Genomic DNA, 16,132 nt, shown 5'->3' with positions numbered 1-16,132 from the left:
GGACAGTAGCTAGGCCTAAGGAGTCCTTTTTTTACTTTAAACTTTTAATATTTTTAAAATTGACCTGCGGTTTATAACAGCTTAAATCAAACATTACAAGAAATACAGATACACGTAATCATTTATATTTTGTACAGGTCGCAGTGACCCGCCTCAGACTGTAGTATTTGTCAGTATTGACGTGTTAGTTAGCAGATGGAGCAGGGGGCTGATCTCCACCTCCAGAGGTCATTCTCTCTACAGTCACCACTTGTTGCCAGAGCGGATCGGGGCTCCAGCATTCAGCAGCAAACACATTTCAAGTATTTATTCCGCCTATCGAGACCTACATGTCTGGATGTTGAATGCGGAACGTTACGCGGACTGAAGCAAGACTCCTGTGATCTGGTTCATAATATCTGGCGCATCTGACGGACAGAAGCATGGTTGATAATATAGCAACTAAATCTGCTTTGGTAAGCGTCCAGGCTTCTATTGGATTATTACACCTAACTTATTTACATAGTTTATTTTCCAAATCCACTTACAACTAGTAATGTCACTCCATTAGAAACTTTGTCTGTCGACACTTTATCGGCTAATTTTGTGAAGTTTGTAACGTTCACTTGTTTGTGTTACATTTAATCCTCTTTATATTACAGCAGCAGTGAGCCAAACTGTGTAATGAGGCTAATTGGTAGAGCATGTGTTTTAATCTTATAAAGTGCCGCCGATAATCATTTCACCACCACACTCTCCCCGCAGCAAGGCTCTTTCTCGTCCGCCAGCAGCCTTCCCCTGCAGGCTCCCTCCGCCTCCTCTCACAGCCTCTTCCCCGGCGCACAGTCCCAGCAGCCGGCCAGCGGAGGCATGAAGCTCGAAGCCGTCATGGAGAACCTGCAGCGGCAACAGGCAGCGCGACTGGCCCTGGAAGAGAAGCTCCGGCAGGCGGAGACGGAGAAAGACCTCCGCTCCATGGTGGAGTCCCAGATCCACCAACAAGCTCTGGCTTTCCGACACTACCAGGCGGCGATGCGCGGAGCCCTGGCGGCTGGAGTTGCCAACTCGTCCCCCGGAGTGATGCTCCCACATATGGAGGTCCGAAGAGCCGACGAGGATAGCTCCGGACCGGGCAGCGACGACAGGGAGCGAGACGAGGAGGGAGAGGACATGGAGGACCAGGACATGATGGATGAAGACGAGGAGGGCGAAGACGATGTCAGTTTGAACCACTTCCAGCACCGGCAGTCCTCGCTCCTGCAGGGAGCCTGTCTCCCTCCGAAAAGCACCCCGATGCATCTCATGGCCAGAGTCCCGGCGGCCTTCGCCCCGGGCCGGCGTGCAGAGTCTCCATCGGCGCCACCGCCCCAGCACCACGACTGGACCTACGAGGAGCAGTTCAAACAGGTAGGACACCGCCAAAGTCCCTCCAACGTTTGTCTTCACTCAGTCATGTCTGTGCGCTCATCTCTGAATAACCATGCCGGTTCTTCATCAGATTTGCCTTCTATTTAAAATATAGGCTCTTGTGCCCTCTTAGCCTTCCTTTACGCATTTGGATACCTTGTTTTTGAGCGTCACTTCATGTTGCTGTGTTGTGCTTTCTGAAGAAGAACATGGTGATGAAGAGTCTGCTATCTAAAGGCTCTGTGTCGATTGTATTTGCAGATAATAATGGACATGTAAAATATGGTCAGCTATCAGTTTCTGTTAGAATGAGGCTTTCTAACAAACTGCGAAATGAGTCCAGAATAATGTAGGTCTTAATGCTCAGCTAAAGATCAGATATAAAAAGAACAACTCATAAGTTGACAAGTTGTGAAGACTCACAACAGCTCCAGACTAATTTATTTTCTTCTTTACTAGCAGTATTGGATGGGACACAAACACTGTAAACAATTACAGACTATAAAGTGCATTTAATCATCTCTTTACAATTAATAAGACTATGCTTGTGGTTGCCTGTTTTTTAAAAGGCGTTTCCTTGTGACTATTGTTTAGATGTGTTAATAATTCAATTACAAAACGTTGATGATTCATTTTTAAAGATGTTGCTCAAAACCTTTCCATGAGTTAAGTTGCCAGTTGCTCAAATTGATTTTTTTACAAACTAATGCCCAAAAGTTTTTCCTATTATTCATATATATCTAGAAAACTCTATTTAATTTGTATTGAAGCCATTATAAAGAAGAATTCATAGTTGCTCTTTTATTTTGTTAGCAGCTGGTTAATGACACTGAGTTATTTGATTGATGAACGGCTGTGTGTATGTTTCCAGCCGGCAGCAGCAGATCTATACTGTGTGAGCGATTGTGGATGCTCCATGTCATCCTTTATTTATGATGAATCATTTACAGTCTTCCTTAAATGTGATGTGTACATTAGTGACTGCATTAGCGCTGCACATTAAAGCAGCCCGATGCATGGAAATGCAATTTGAATAGGGGCTGAAACCAATAGCCTCAATATAGAGACAATTACGTGTGGAGGATGGTGAGATGAGTGTGTGCAGAGAACGCTCAATCGTTGTTTTCCCTTCACATCTATGAGTCATTAATGCTGTATTTTATAATTAATCTTCAGCTTTATAGTCATGTTAGTGGATAGCTTGCTTGACATTTGCCATCATTGAGATTTCATGGTAAGTAAGAATTCCTTTCTTAAGTTAATACATCTTATAAACACCAGAAAAGCTTCAGAAAATAGATTTAAGATCTACCTATAGTTATTATTTTTATTATAAATGTTCTTGTGTCTGTACATGCGTGCTCCATGTAACATCAGGCAGCACGCCTGAGAGATTCCTCAGGATGTGCTGTTATTGTGGGGGTCATTTGTATGTAGTCATTCAATGTAATGGTCATGGGACAATAAAAGGATGCTTATGGCTGCTAGGCAGACAGAGTGGAGCCAGCATAGTAAGCATGCTCAAAGCTGCAAAACAAAACCACATTTGGTGGCAGTAAATGCATCTTTGGAAATAGGAACAAGATGTGGGCTAAATATAAGAAGGCCTCAGTGAGGCGGAGAACTTTTAATCTGATCTGAACCAAATGGGAGCTGCCGGTGTTTACAGTAGCTGCTAAATCACATGTGTACACCTCAGGAACAACAGGAAGGCGTTTCAGGCAAGAAAACATTACATTAATAAACATATATAAAAATACATTTTTCATCACATTTTCCATTCCTAAATAGACAGAAAAGGTGAACCATAACCAAAATATTTATTGTAAAGAATGATGACAGGCAGCTGGTGAAACTTATTTTAGTTTTAATGACCCAGCAGGAGAAGAGCCAAAGAGATGAGAATGTAAAACATAAAATAAATTCCTGGTGACAGGAAAATATGCTGACGACAAAAAGATGCAAAGCAATGAGAGTGTGTGAGACTGGGAGGAAAGGAGAGAGAAGCCGCTGCGTGGAGCTTTGGCAGAGGCTCAGGAAATGCAGGAAACTGGATCTGGTGGTATTCCAGCCTGGCTCACACCCAAAAATGCTGGGATCTCCCTGTCTGGCAGTGTGTGTGTGTGTGTGTGTGTGTGTGTGTGAGTCGGCTCGGTGCCAAACTATTACGAAACAGAAACAAAAACGCGTGCTGTTACACACTCGACCATGCTTTCTCTCTTAAACACACACACACACACACACACACACACACACACACACACACACACACACACACACACACACACACACACACACACACACACACACACACACACACACACACACACTTAAAATCGTGTAGATACAGTATGTTAGCCTTCATATTGCACTATCCTTATCCTGAACAAATGACAGAAAAAATGTACGCTGAAAACACTGATTTCACAAAACTGTATTAGGTTAGTTGAAAGCAAAAATATTAAGTTGAACTTACGATTTTTTATTTAAACAGAATGTTATATCTAACTAACCTAATACAGTTATGGGAAATCTGTTGACATAATACATTTATTTAAAGTTAACTTATTTGAATTTGCTTTTAGTGTCACACAGTTCTGTTGCTGAATGTGCACATGGATCAGAATCCGCAGCGCTTCACCACACGGCAATAATGTGACCAAGAACAATTAAAGCAGATATAATGTTGATGGTGGCGGCTGTGGTCTCTGCAAGGTGATTTTCAAAGTGCACTGGAACAGTCTGGAAAGAATGGAAAGACAATGCCGCCTGCTTTTAAGCATGATTAGCTTCTAGAGGAAGTGCTTCATCATTTATGAAAAAATGTGGATTTGATCCACCGAAATATAGAAACTGAGAGGAATACTCAGAAATGCATTGAAAAAAGTGAGATTAAACAAAAAAAAAAGTAATTTCCTGGAGTGCATGAATGATGAAACATTGCATGACAGTAAGACATATTACAACATTTGGTGAATTTGGATTTGAAGAACATTCTCATAAAGTTGCATCAAAGTGGATGGTTGTTTGATCCTGAAATATATGTGCGCGATTTCTTCTTTAAATTCACTGCAAGACTGACTTAAATCATTTCCTCCAGTCAAATGTATTTCCTTAATTAGTATGCAGTGTTCCTACTCTGTGTTGTTTAAAGACAGTCATTTCTAGAGGCTTCACTGAAAACACTGAAACGTTGACTTTAATTAAATATATTATGTCAACAGATTTCACATATCAGTATTAGGTTAGTTGAAGGCAATAATATTAAGTAATGTAATATTTTGTATTTAAACTTAATACATTTATGTGAAATCTGTTGACATCATACATGTAATCAAAGTCAATGTTTCAGTTCCTTCAGTGTGAGTTGAGGCCTGAATTTCAGACAAAAGGACTTGTTTGAACAGTTTCTCTTCAATCAGTAAAATTCAGAGCAGTTCCCTTTCTCGTGTCGTTGCTGGAAACCTCCACAGACAGACAGCAGAGCTGATTATGAAGCACCAGACGTGACATTTCCCCGTCATGTAATGGATGTGTCAGTATAGGAGCCACTCCTTGTTGTGGATTGTACGTCTTCCAGCTTGTTTTTCCAACAACTATAGAAGGGCTGGAGGGGGAGCGTCAGCTGTATCGGTGTATGATTTCACTCCCCTCCCCCTGCCACTCAAATGATCCACACTTTTAGGCACATTTTCTTAAACCACTGACATGTGAATGTTTTCAGAACAATCATCTGTATTCAAGTGCAGCTACTTAATCTATCATAGTTTATGTAGATTACTCCACTGGTTTTTGAAACACATTGATTAAAACTGAAAACAGATTTGAAATCTTACCAATATGGCATGAATTCAGTTGTTTTGAATCAAGCATGCAATAACAGACAAGATGACATGTTCAGATATTTGTTGAATGGCTCTTTTTTCCCAATATGTAGTGTAAAAATGACCATTCTTTTATTATATAGATTATAGATTATATGTTATAGATTATAGCCAAATATTGACGACTGTAAGGGAATTGTGCAGTCAGTCAACAAACGCATCACAGGATTGCTTTCATGATGATCCTTTAAAGAACCAAATCTCAGCTCCTAACATTCAACTTTTTCTGCCAATTTATCAATGCATTTTCTATTGATCTTTCATTCAGTTTCAATTAGGGTTTCATTTTGGAGGCATATACTGGTATTGATATGTAGGTAATTTAAAATAACAATTTCAAGCCTTTTATTCATTGTACACATCATATACGTTTAGTTTATTATCAAAAACTCCCAAATTGGGATCAATAAAGTATATGTAATCTATTGTAATTATATTAGAAATACTCATTTCCATCTATTGTCTCCAGGCAACAATCATTGTCAATGAGATCCAGTAAATGTGGTATTTAAATAATTGTGACCCAGGTAAATCTGTTCCTTGCCTCAGGAATGAAGATGAAAATGTTCATATATATTTTGTAGGTGAGGGAATTCTTTCTATCAGCAGTGGAGATCTTCATAAGCAGTATTCAATTTAGACCTCTTAACAAAAGATACAGAAAGTACTGAGTTCATTCAATGCCAAAGAGGTCAGTGTTTTAGCATGTTGAGGAAGGCTCTTTGAGTTGTATGAGAGAAAACGAGTCTAGTTCCTGTTTCTGTCATTCATCTTTATGTGGCAGTTTTGGGGAGCTTTAATCCAAGCTACCTCCATGCAGCTGTTAATTTCCATTCATTTTCTGTATGCTTGGAAAATCCATTAACACACTCTGGAATTTGTGTAAATCACCACAGTGAACATCCAGTCGGGGGTTACACAGAAATGAATGGAAACAAATGTATCCCTTGAGAAGTTCACCAGTGTACAACAGTGAACAGTACACAGTGAGATGTATTCAAGCTAAGGAAAACACTGGTTCTTGGATTGTTTCTTTAGTATTTCTCTGCCATGTATCCAAGGGCTCATCTTGAAAAACAATCAGCCCTTCAATCTGACCCTTCCCCCCCACCCCTGCAACACCCACTTTAATGTGACCATAAAAGCAAGCAGGGAGAGCCGCTTTGAAAGAGACACATGCTCAGCACCGTAACCCCTGCGTCAACATTCTGTCAGCGATGTGGAAACCCAGTCTGATCTCATGAAGCTACTGTTAAACTTGAATCATTCACATAGCAACCTTCTTTTTTTTTTATCAGCCAATACGGTCAATAGGTGAAGTGCGTGGGGCCCCTCCAGAAACCTTTCTCCACATATTCATCCAACAGCTGTAGCCCAGTTTAAAATGTGCTCCGTCACTGGCAATGCTTTAATGGCATTCCTGGATTCTTTCACTGTGCGCCATTACACTCTAACAGAGCGCTGCCACACGGACGGGCTGGTGGGGTAAAGGGAAAACAGGAGAAGTGAAAGAGCAAAAGGAGGATCGGAAGTGTTTGTGCGTGTGCGTGCGTGTGTGTGTGTTTGAGAGTGTCAGTCAGTTAGGCATTGCTACACTGAAAAAGGTGACACGTTGACTTTAATTAAATGTATTATGTCAACAGATTTCAAATAACTGTATTAGGTTAGTTGAAAGCAATAATATTGAGTTTAAATAAAAAAATGTTAGCTACAACTTCATATTATTGCTTTCAACTAACCTGATACAGTTATTTGAAATTTGTTGAGCACCATAAAGTACCATAAATCTGGGACTTTCCCTCTGTTGTTTTTTGGTATTTGTTTAATAATGGTTGAATTCATCTGTAATGTTTTACATTTGTACTACAATAAGGTCCTGTTCTTGTGGTACTTTTTTGTAGATGGTCCCTGTTCGACAATCTATTGTAAGACTATCAGAATCAGTTTGCTGGCCAAGTACTCTATGTGTACACCTACAAGCAATTGGAGTCTCTTAATGTACTGACCCACACAGAACATTAGATAAAAAGGTATAAATTAGCAAACATAAGCTTCCATATCCCATGCTAGTTTTTCTAATTTGACTGCGTTTAAAGTTGATTTTTTCGCAAAGTGTTATTTGCTGGCGTTGTATCCACTCAGCAACGGGACTGCCCCGCCCGCATCAAACAGTCCATTTTGATTTATTTTAAATGAGAAAATGAATCAACCAATCGATCGAATTGATATGATTTCCATTCACATAAGAATTTAAAGGGTCCTGAAAACATTGTAACACTGAATTGACGCAGCTTGCAGGAACCCCGGTATCATTAGGACATTGATCTCTTCATTTCCCCTCCTTCCCTCCCTCCCTCCCTCCCTCCCTCGCACGCACGCACGCACGCATGCACGCATGCACGCATGCACGCATGCACACACACTGTGTCTCCTCTACTCATTCTGTGTCTCAGTGAGCATGCAGTGAAAGGTGGGCTCCGCTCAGTGCGCCGTGAGACATACTTGTTTTCTCTGCAAATGGCTCTTCTCTTTTCATTAAAACAGAGGCAGGGTTAGCTTGTTCAAACACCCCCCCACCCTCAATGTGGGTGTTACTTTTTAATCGCAGCAGCCTGGAATTTCTGCAGCTGCTTGCAAAAGCCCCCCTCTCTGTTTACGAGACCTGACTGTTGGGCAAACATTGCCTCACCGCTGCGTCTCTGACTGGCTTTTTCCATCCTGCCATTGTTGGGGAGGCCCTCAGAATTACCATGACGATGTGTTATCTTTTGATTAAATGCATGTGTATCAGTTTTTAGATCTTTGTGCTCCATATCGTCGCTGCTAACCTTGTTATAACAGAAATGTGGTGTAGCACAATAAAATTGTGCAGTGCTTCACGTCGTTAGTTATGGGGCCCTGAGAGGCCCTTAAGGTTGATTATTGGGTTTGTAGCAGGCCCTCTAAGAGGGGGCGATGTCACACAAACGAAAGGCTGAAAATAAATGTGGTGAAGAGTTTCTGAAGTAAAAGTGAGAGTAAAAAAGATGATAAATAACCTATAGATGTAATAGTAAGGCGGTGATACATTTGATATCTTCATAGCACTTTACATCAGAAATGACTTGGTATTTTGTATTTCTTTTACTCTTGCTTGATATTACATCCTCCTGTCCTATGGTTTGTAAAGGTGTAGAGGTTTCTTCAGACTGAATATGAAAGAACCACTGAAATGTTCCAGCAATCTTCATTTAGTTGATGTCGAGGCAATGATTCTTTCAGTCCAGTCTTGGTTTGGCTCTGGTTAAACCATTTTTACTTTGCATGGTTGCTTCTAAACCTCAATTTGCTCCATTTAGAACAAATTCACAACTTGAGGCATCCATTCACGTCTCTTTATTTGCCTGCACTAGAGTATAGCCAGCATATATCTGAATATTTAGCATGAACTTTCAAGAACTCATGTATGGTTATATCAATGTCGACCCTACAACAAGGCATTCTATCAAAGCCAAAATATTAGGAAATTGAACTTGCTGAATCATTTTAAATACCTGGTTTATGATGATCCACAAAGCGAACAAAAAATCACTTAATCCCATTTCTGAAAAACCATAAAGACGAAACAACAACAGCATGGAAAGGTCCCCTCACAGGGAGTGTCTTGGGGCCCATCTAAATAAAGACCAAAACGTGTATCCACGTGTACTCCTGTGTCCCTGGCAAAGTTCTTATTCAACAATTGTTCAATTAGTTAGATGGCTGCAATGTCAGCCAATTGATGAAATGTAGTTTTAATAAATAAACATTGAAATAACAAACAGTGAGAATTAGCTGTTGCTCTCATTTTTGGATCATTGAATGTGATGTTGGTTGGACCAACAAACAGCTATTTGTGTTCTAATTCCCCAGAAAACCCTTAAACAAGAACACATGTTGTAAAACACTGCAACAGTCGAATCAACTCGCAATGTTTCTTTAGTGAGAACGTTTGATACTAAATGACTTAACATATGATTGAGATGTTTTTAAGTGAGCAGGTTGATGATGCTGTGAATACATTATCATGAACCAAGAATGATAACTACACGATGTTCTCCGTTGTTCTGAAGAAAGCCAGTATGGCATGCACACAGATCAGTCCCTGCCTGCAGAGGCCACAGATAACAAAGCCAGAAAATTCACTGATTCTTCAATATAGGCGACCTTCAGCCTCATTTGCATTCACTATAATGGCCAATCAGCATTTTTGTGACCCAATGTATGTAATCAAAAGCTGTACACTCAATGACTAGGGATGTGCATATGTGCCACCTGGGTAGCTGCTGTGCACTAACAAGATTGAGTAATCATTGATAGTCAAACGCCAAGCAAGCAGATTAGATTGCTGCCATAAAAGTCAGTTTGTGTGTCAAGGTCTCCGCGGTGTACTGAGCAGGATCTGTCGCTGCTGCTCAATCGATTGTTGTATGATGAGGACTTGGAAATGTTCACTTTCCTGACAGTGTTTCCAAAATAAGCCTGGTGAGCAAATAGGTTCATAAAAACACAGTATGGGAGTTTCATATATATAATGTCGCTTCAAGTCACTTTCAGTAGAAGGTCCTTTTCGTTACGTTAGGTACTGCGGACAGTACCCAATGGTTTAAAGTAGGGCTGTCAGTTAAAGGCGTTATTAACGGCGTTAACGCACCTTCCTTTAACGGAACTATTCTTTTTAACGCGCGTTATCGCGCCTGCCTTCTGTGACCCTCGGCCCGCTCCGTAGTTTAAGAAAATATCAGGAAACCATGGTAACGTTGTGGATCACAGCAGAAACACACTGCAAATGGAGAAAGAAAAGTCACTGAATGGAAAGTTGAGCTATAAAGACCTGCCGGGTGCTTTTCTCCAAGAGGTAATATGTACGGGCTGCAAAGTGAATTAAGTTTCCTCCGGAGTACACCGAGTTTAAAATACCACTCGCTGACCAAGGCTGATTCAGAGACCCCACAGAGGACAGCATAATAGCTAAATGGTGGCTACAGACTGTAGGTCAGTGAACACTGTGGAGGATGAGGCTCTGCTAGAGTCAAAACGACCTTCTTAGAGCCTTGGAGAGCCGACACTGTAAAAAAGATTCATAACTTCCTCTCAGTTTGTTGCAATAACAATGATGTTTACTGTCTAGAAAATATCCTTTTTAAAAAGGTACATTTAGAACAGATAAATAATGTGCGATTAATTTGCGATTAGTCGCAATTAACTATGGCAATCATGCGATTAATCGCGATGAAATATTTTAATTGACTGACAGCCCTAGTTTAAAGTAACTAAGTAGATCTACTATACTCTGTCATTCTAACCCACATCAATTCATAGGTTAATCAGGTACTTTTATTCCACTACATTTATTTAATACCTTCAGTTACTTTACACTTTAATGATCAATAATTATAATCAAAACATATCATATATATTATTCTTTCTGTCGCTACTTTAGGTACATTTTGATGAGAATACTTTCTACTTTTACTGGAGGAACATTTTGAATGCATGACTATTACTGTAACAGAGTATTCCTACACTCTGGTACTTCTACTTGCCAATATTCTCTTGTGATGGCCATTGCACCTCGGCGTAACACTGCTGACATCATCGGGGCAACACATTTTCTCGTAAAAGTTCCAACAGAGGAACTTTTGCACTTTTTAACTGAAACTGTAGTGTACGGCAGATTTTCCAATTCTGCCAATGATAAAAAATCTGCATCAAGTGAATAAAAAAAGGAGCGAGGCCTATTAAATGATGATATTAAATGATAATTGCAATTATTTCTGACCAATCACAGGTCTGCTGTGTGGTAACTCCACATTTTAGTAGTGAAAGATTGCCAACCTACACCGAGATGTTCCTATGGCCATGGCTAGTGTGACATCAGGGACCGTTAGGAATCACTTCCGTGCCCATAGAGCTCCTGCAGATGATGTCATATATGCTGGTCACGTGACGAGATACGACAGGGGCAGCCATTTTGGCAGTCATCGCGGCAGTAAATTGACAGGCACTGGCAGACTGTCAAGGATGGTGGATAACTGCTGTGCACCAGGTTGCACAAATAGGCGTGGGAAAAAGAAAGGTGTATCGTATTATCGCATTCCTAAAGACGCGGAGAGGAGGGAGAAGTGGATTGGAGCGATTAAAAGAGCCAGGAGCCTTCAGAAAAAGACTGAAAGATGGGGACCCCCCCGGCCGTTGGCTTTCGCTTATGCAGTGATCACTTCATATCAGGTGGGTGAAGGAATACAGTACAATGCTACAAAAAGTTTCTGGTCAGTTTAATTAAATTTAATTAGTTTAATTTAAGAAGTAGCACCCAGTTATTATAGCTAACGGACACTGTGATGTCCCTTTTTAACTCAACAAGTGTGGCTCTGGCGCAGCCTAGCCAGTTAGCAAGTTAGCTTGTAGCAAGCTAGTGGTAAACAAATGAATTGAATGTTGTTTACGAAGCCGGACTGACACCATTTGTAAGCCTCCAAGCTTTTGTACGCTCTGAGGGAGTCTCCTGAGTACACTGATGGAAAGCTTACAAGATAGCTGTGGATGTCTGCGTAGCGCAAGTCGGGTACATCGTCTTCAGAGCAGGAGGTTATGCTCTTGAAAAGCACACCGGGTGAATTATATGGGTCGCTTATATTTAATCTCTCTAATTTTGTACTATAAAGCCGAATTTCACTTGAATTAAAATGAGAAGTATACTCGCTCGGTAAGAAAACACTGGCACCGGTGGTCATGTTGACTGCCAAAATGGTGGCTCCCAACCAAAAGTCACGTGACCGCAGGAGCTCTATTAGCATTTTTAGGTCATGTAAACAACAATGGCTACAGCACAGGAACCTGTCACTTTTTATAGTGACAGCCTACTTGGCTGACATCCCAAAGTCTGTTCAGAAGGGTTTAAACTCATATAATTCAAATAGGGTGATATCAGTGAGCACAATGTCAGGTGGCAGTCTAACAGGGAAAGTCCAGGCCTCAATGAAAAAAAAAGCTACGATGTTGAGGTGAGAAAGTAAGGGTGTTGGTAGTGCTAGCTAATGTAAACACGGGGCGATGCTGACTGGCTTTCAGCTGTGTTGGGGTATGGTAAGGGTTAGCGAGCTTAGTTGTTTTCACATACAACTTTACACGTTTTGCTAATGTAAATAACGTTACAACACACCGGGAATGTCTTAGAGACATAGCTAGACAGGTTAGTGAATTTAGGGTTGGTAGCTAGCGCTATATATCTAATGTAAACATTGGCTGTGAGTTGCTTTCCAGCAGTGGCTCAGTCAGTAGGGGCTTGGACTGGGAATCGTAGGGTCGCCGGTTCAAGTCCCCGAACAGACTTGAAAATATGGAAGGTTCACCTCCTAGGCCCTGCTGTGGTGTCCTTGAGCAAGGCACCGGACACCTCCAATCCCCCCTCCCCATTGCTCCCCGGGCAGTGGCACGATAGCTGCCCACTGCTCCTAGTACTAGGATGGGTTAAATGCAGAGGACCAATTTCACTGTGTGTGCTCTGCTGTGTGCATGTACTGTATGTGACAATAAAGAGGGTTTCATCCTCCGATTCTATACTATCTTTCTATGATTGTCTTTTAGCTGTCTTAGGGTTCGATGAGGGTTAGTTAGTTAAAATTATGTTAAGTTCAGTTCAAAGTTCATAGAAAAATGAATTTGTTCACTTCTTTTGAACTAGTTCATGCACAACACTGTTAACATCTGAGGTTTGGCTAGCTAGTAATCACTAGCCTGTTATTATTGTTCATCATTTGAGATCCAAATTACTGTTTCAACTTCAGCCATCTCTTCTTCTCATTCTCTTCGAGGTGAAATCGGTAAAAAGAGATGGTTTTGTCGACATAATTTCTGTTACTACAACACAGGACACAGCACTGTACCATTTTACTGTCGCTGACAGTAGTAGAAACCATTAGAATGTCAGCGAGTTGACACGGAAGTGGCCTTTTTGATATGATGACGTAGCGACTAGCAATCCCCATAGTACCAGGTACTGTGAATAACTCGTGCTCATTTGAACCCCGGGAAGGTTTGAAACATGAACCGATATACTGAACTTATTTTAAAGGTGGGGGTGGCTGTAAATGCAACAAGCTGACGGACACAGAAAGAGATACACACACCAGTTCCATCTGTTGTACCTCCTGTCATAGATTAATGTGTTTGTGCAGGTGTGTGTGTGCGCATAATGCATGCCATTACATTCCTATTGAAGCCTGAGGGGCCCCTGTGTATCAGTGCTCTCCAATATACTCACATGTCACATAGAGAAGCAGACGTGTGTGTGCAGTTTAGCGCCGTGGTCTCAGTGTCTCTGCTGGGGCTCCAGATTGAGGGTAATCTGGACGTGTCTGCTCTGATCTGTTCGGACCAAGATCAGGTGTAACATAAGTTAATTAACCTCTCTGTTAATCCCGCTTACTGGGGACTTTATTTTCATGATGATTAAAGACACTAGCTATACACAAGCATCTGGCTACGATACCATGGACAGTGGGTGAATGTAAAAACAATTAAATGAGTATTGAGGAGATGACCAAAAGATACAGTCACTAAAATAAACAAGGACGCGGAGTTTGGAGATGCTTTGTTCATCGTCTTCCTGACGTCAATCAACACATGGCTTCTTTGCATGTGATTTGCATGGAGTACTCTATAGAGATTTTGCATGCATTTTGTATTCAAGCACCCTTCAATGTGCATGTTTTGTCGTAAGCATATGTATAGTCAGACTCCCTTTTTGTCAGCTCACCTTTGTCCTACTGTCCAACCCTCATATAGCTGGAACAATGGTTCATTCTACCGTTATTACAAATCACTCATCTGTCAGGTTATAGAAAGAAAACCTCAGTGATTTTTTTGAAGGACTGCTGACATGGGCACAGTGAAAGTAAATAGTCACTGAGGCACAGAGAGCACCAGGATTTGATACTCGCATATTAGGTCAAATAAAGTACACTTATAATCAAGTTGTATAAACTCACCTCTAATCACCCCTCTCTGTCCAAAAAGTCTGCTCAACCATTTCTTTAACCATTCAATAATATTTATTTATTTATTTTGAACAGATATAAAGGTAAAAGCAATTTCAAACATTTCAATGCCATAAATCATTTTCTAGTTGGGAAGTGGTGATTGTATACTTATCTGTTCTAATGTATTAACACAAAGTCATTCTCACAACTTAGATCTATAGATCATAAACTCCCTGTAGTTTGCTGAAAATACCAAATTACCCTAACTCAATCTTAAATGTTGTACCCACAATTTGTTTCAAATGTAAGTGTGTCTGAGACATTGTACCAGGTAGATTGTAATAATTAAATGATATATAATTGTTTGTCCAATTTGAGTATGATGAGGCCTTACTATTACCGATTTTGAGAAAACACCCTATGTGTAATGGTATTTTAGTTTATATTATCTTTTATATATCAGTCTAATTCTCCGCATTTATGATTTTCATCTTACATTTACCTGACACCCACCATTGTTGATTTTGCTGCTGCCTCCACTATCAGGGAGATAAAATCAAGTGTTTCCTCTAGCCGGACAGAGCCAGTGGGCTGGCATTCAAGTGTTCATGGCAGTCGCTAACTCCCCCCCCATTACTAATCATTGTCTCCCCCCACACACACTGACCTGCTATCTCAGATGCCACTACACCGCCCCTCCCCACACTCATCTCACTGGGAGTGACAGGGCGACATCAGCCTAACTATAGCTGCTGCTCATGTTTCCTGCCCTCCTCTCGCACCACTGCAGCCCCATGGAAAGACAATACCCTTTCTGGCTGATAGAGAAGTGTGAGGTGACACTCTACTGAGAGAGCCTCCACAGTCACTAATCAACAGGAGCAGGAGCACAGTGTCAGGTTACCCACACTAGCAGGAGCTACACCTACAGTACTGGATGACATTTGATGAAATAAATCAGCATTACACTCTCATAGATAACTTATGCTGTGTCTCAAATCACATACTTCTCTTGCATACTTATATTTGCTGTTTTGAGTGTACAAGTGTATCCCAATACAGAATATGACAAGACAAGTGCATTGTGAGAAGGGGGGAGTGGGGTAAGATGAGCCATGTCTTACTTATGTTGTCCTCTTGGCAAGAAAATTAGATAGACGTCAAATGACAGCAACAACCTTTACTTCAGGTTGTCTTCTGTCAATCAAAAATGATAACAATGCATCTATCACACAGGGCCATGGAAATATGACAAAAAAAGTGGTCTTTTTGAGTCTTAACTTGCCCAATCTAAGGAGTAAATTGATCAGTGTCAAGTGGTAAATTGAGCCATCTGGGGGTAATTGACAAAAGGACTTTTTCAAGTTTAAACCTGAGCTGTTTGGTACAGGAATGTTGTTTGTCTGCTAATTCAAAGGCCAGTTCACAGCATTTCTTTGAAGTAAAGGCATGGAACTTGTTGTTGCTCTGGTAAACACAGCACTACATATAAAAGTTAGGGTTCATGGACAATCTGTTTGCTTTGCTAAAGTGATTGATCGTAGGAAGCTAGCTAGGTAACAGTGGCAATCGTCATTTCCGGGTAGGGCAAAGCAGCCTAATGTGATTTGAAACAACGCTTCCGCTCCATTTACATACTGCAAATGTTCACATCGGTGACATGCTTACTAAGGAGAGTATCCTAACTGAAACACAGCATAACTTTTACTAAAATATAATCAAGCGTGTACAAACTACTTTTACAGCTAGCATCAAGCTAACACAAGGCGAAGAGAGACTCTTGGGAACAAAGAAGAGGATTTAGCAGCTAAATATACACATTTTATTTTGTACATTTTGAGCTAATATTTGTCATGTTTT

The 16,132-nt window shown here is 40.8% G+C and overlaps 1 protein-coding gene across 1 annotated transcript in view; it reads left to right on the top strand.

Moving 5' to 3' along the window:
* Positions 1-203: 203 nt before the first annotated feature.
* arid3c (AT rich interactive domain 3C (BRIGHT-like)) overlaps positions 204-16,132 on the top strand; it is a 72,952-nt gene continuing 57,023 nt past the window's right edge. Inside the window, exons 1-2 of the mRNA XM_063898127.1 lie at positions 204-455; positions 745-1,386. Coding sequence (XP_063754197.1) covers positions 423-455; positions 745-1,386 — 675 coding nt within the window. The 5' untranslated portion in view covers positions 204-422. The remainder of the gene's footprint in view (positions 456-744; positions 1,387-16,132) is intronic.

This window comes from Eleginops maclovinus, chromosome 12 (genome assembly GCF_036324505.1).
Source record: "Eleginops maclovinus isolate JMC-PN-2008 ecotype Puerto Natales chromosome 12, JC_Emac_rtc_rv5, whole genome shotgun sequence".
NCBI classification, from domain to species: domain Eukaryota; kingdom Metazoa; phylum Chordata; class Actinopteri; order Perciformes; family Eleginopidae; genus Eleginops; species Eleginops maclovinus.
The sequence above is the reverse complement of the archived record's forward strand: the minus strand, read 5'-3'. Positions and strand labels throughout refer to the sequence as shown.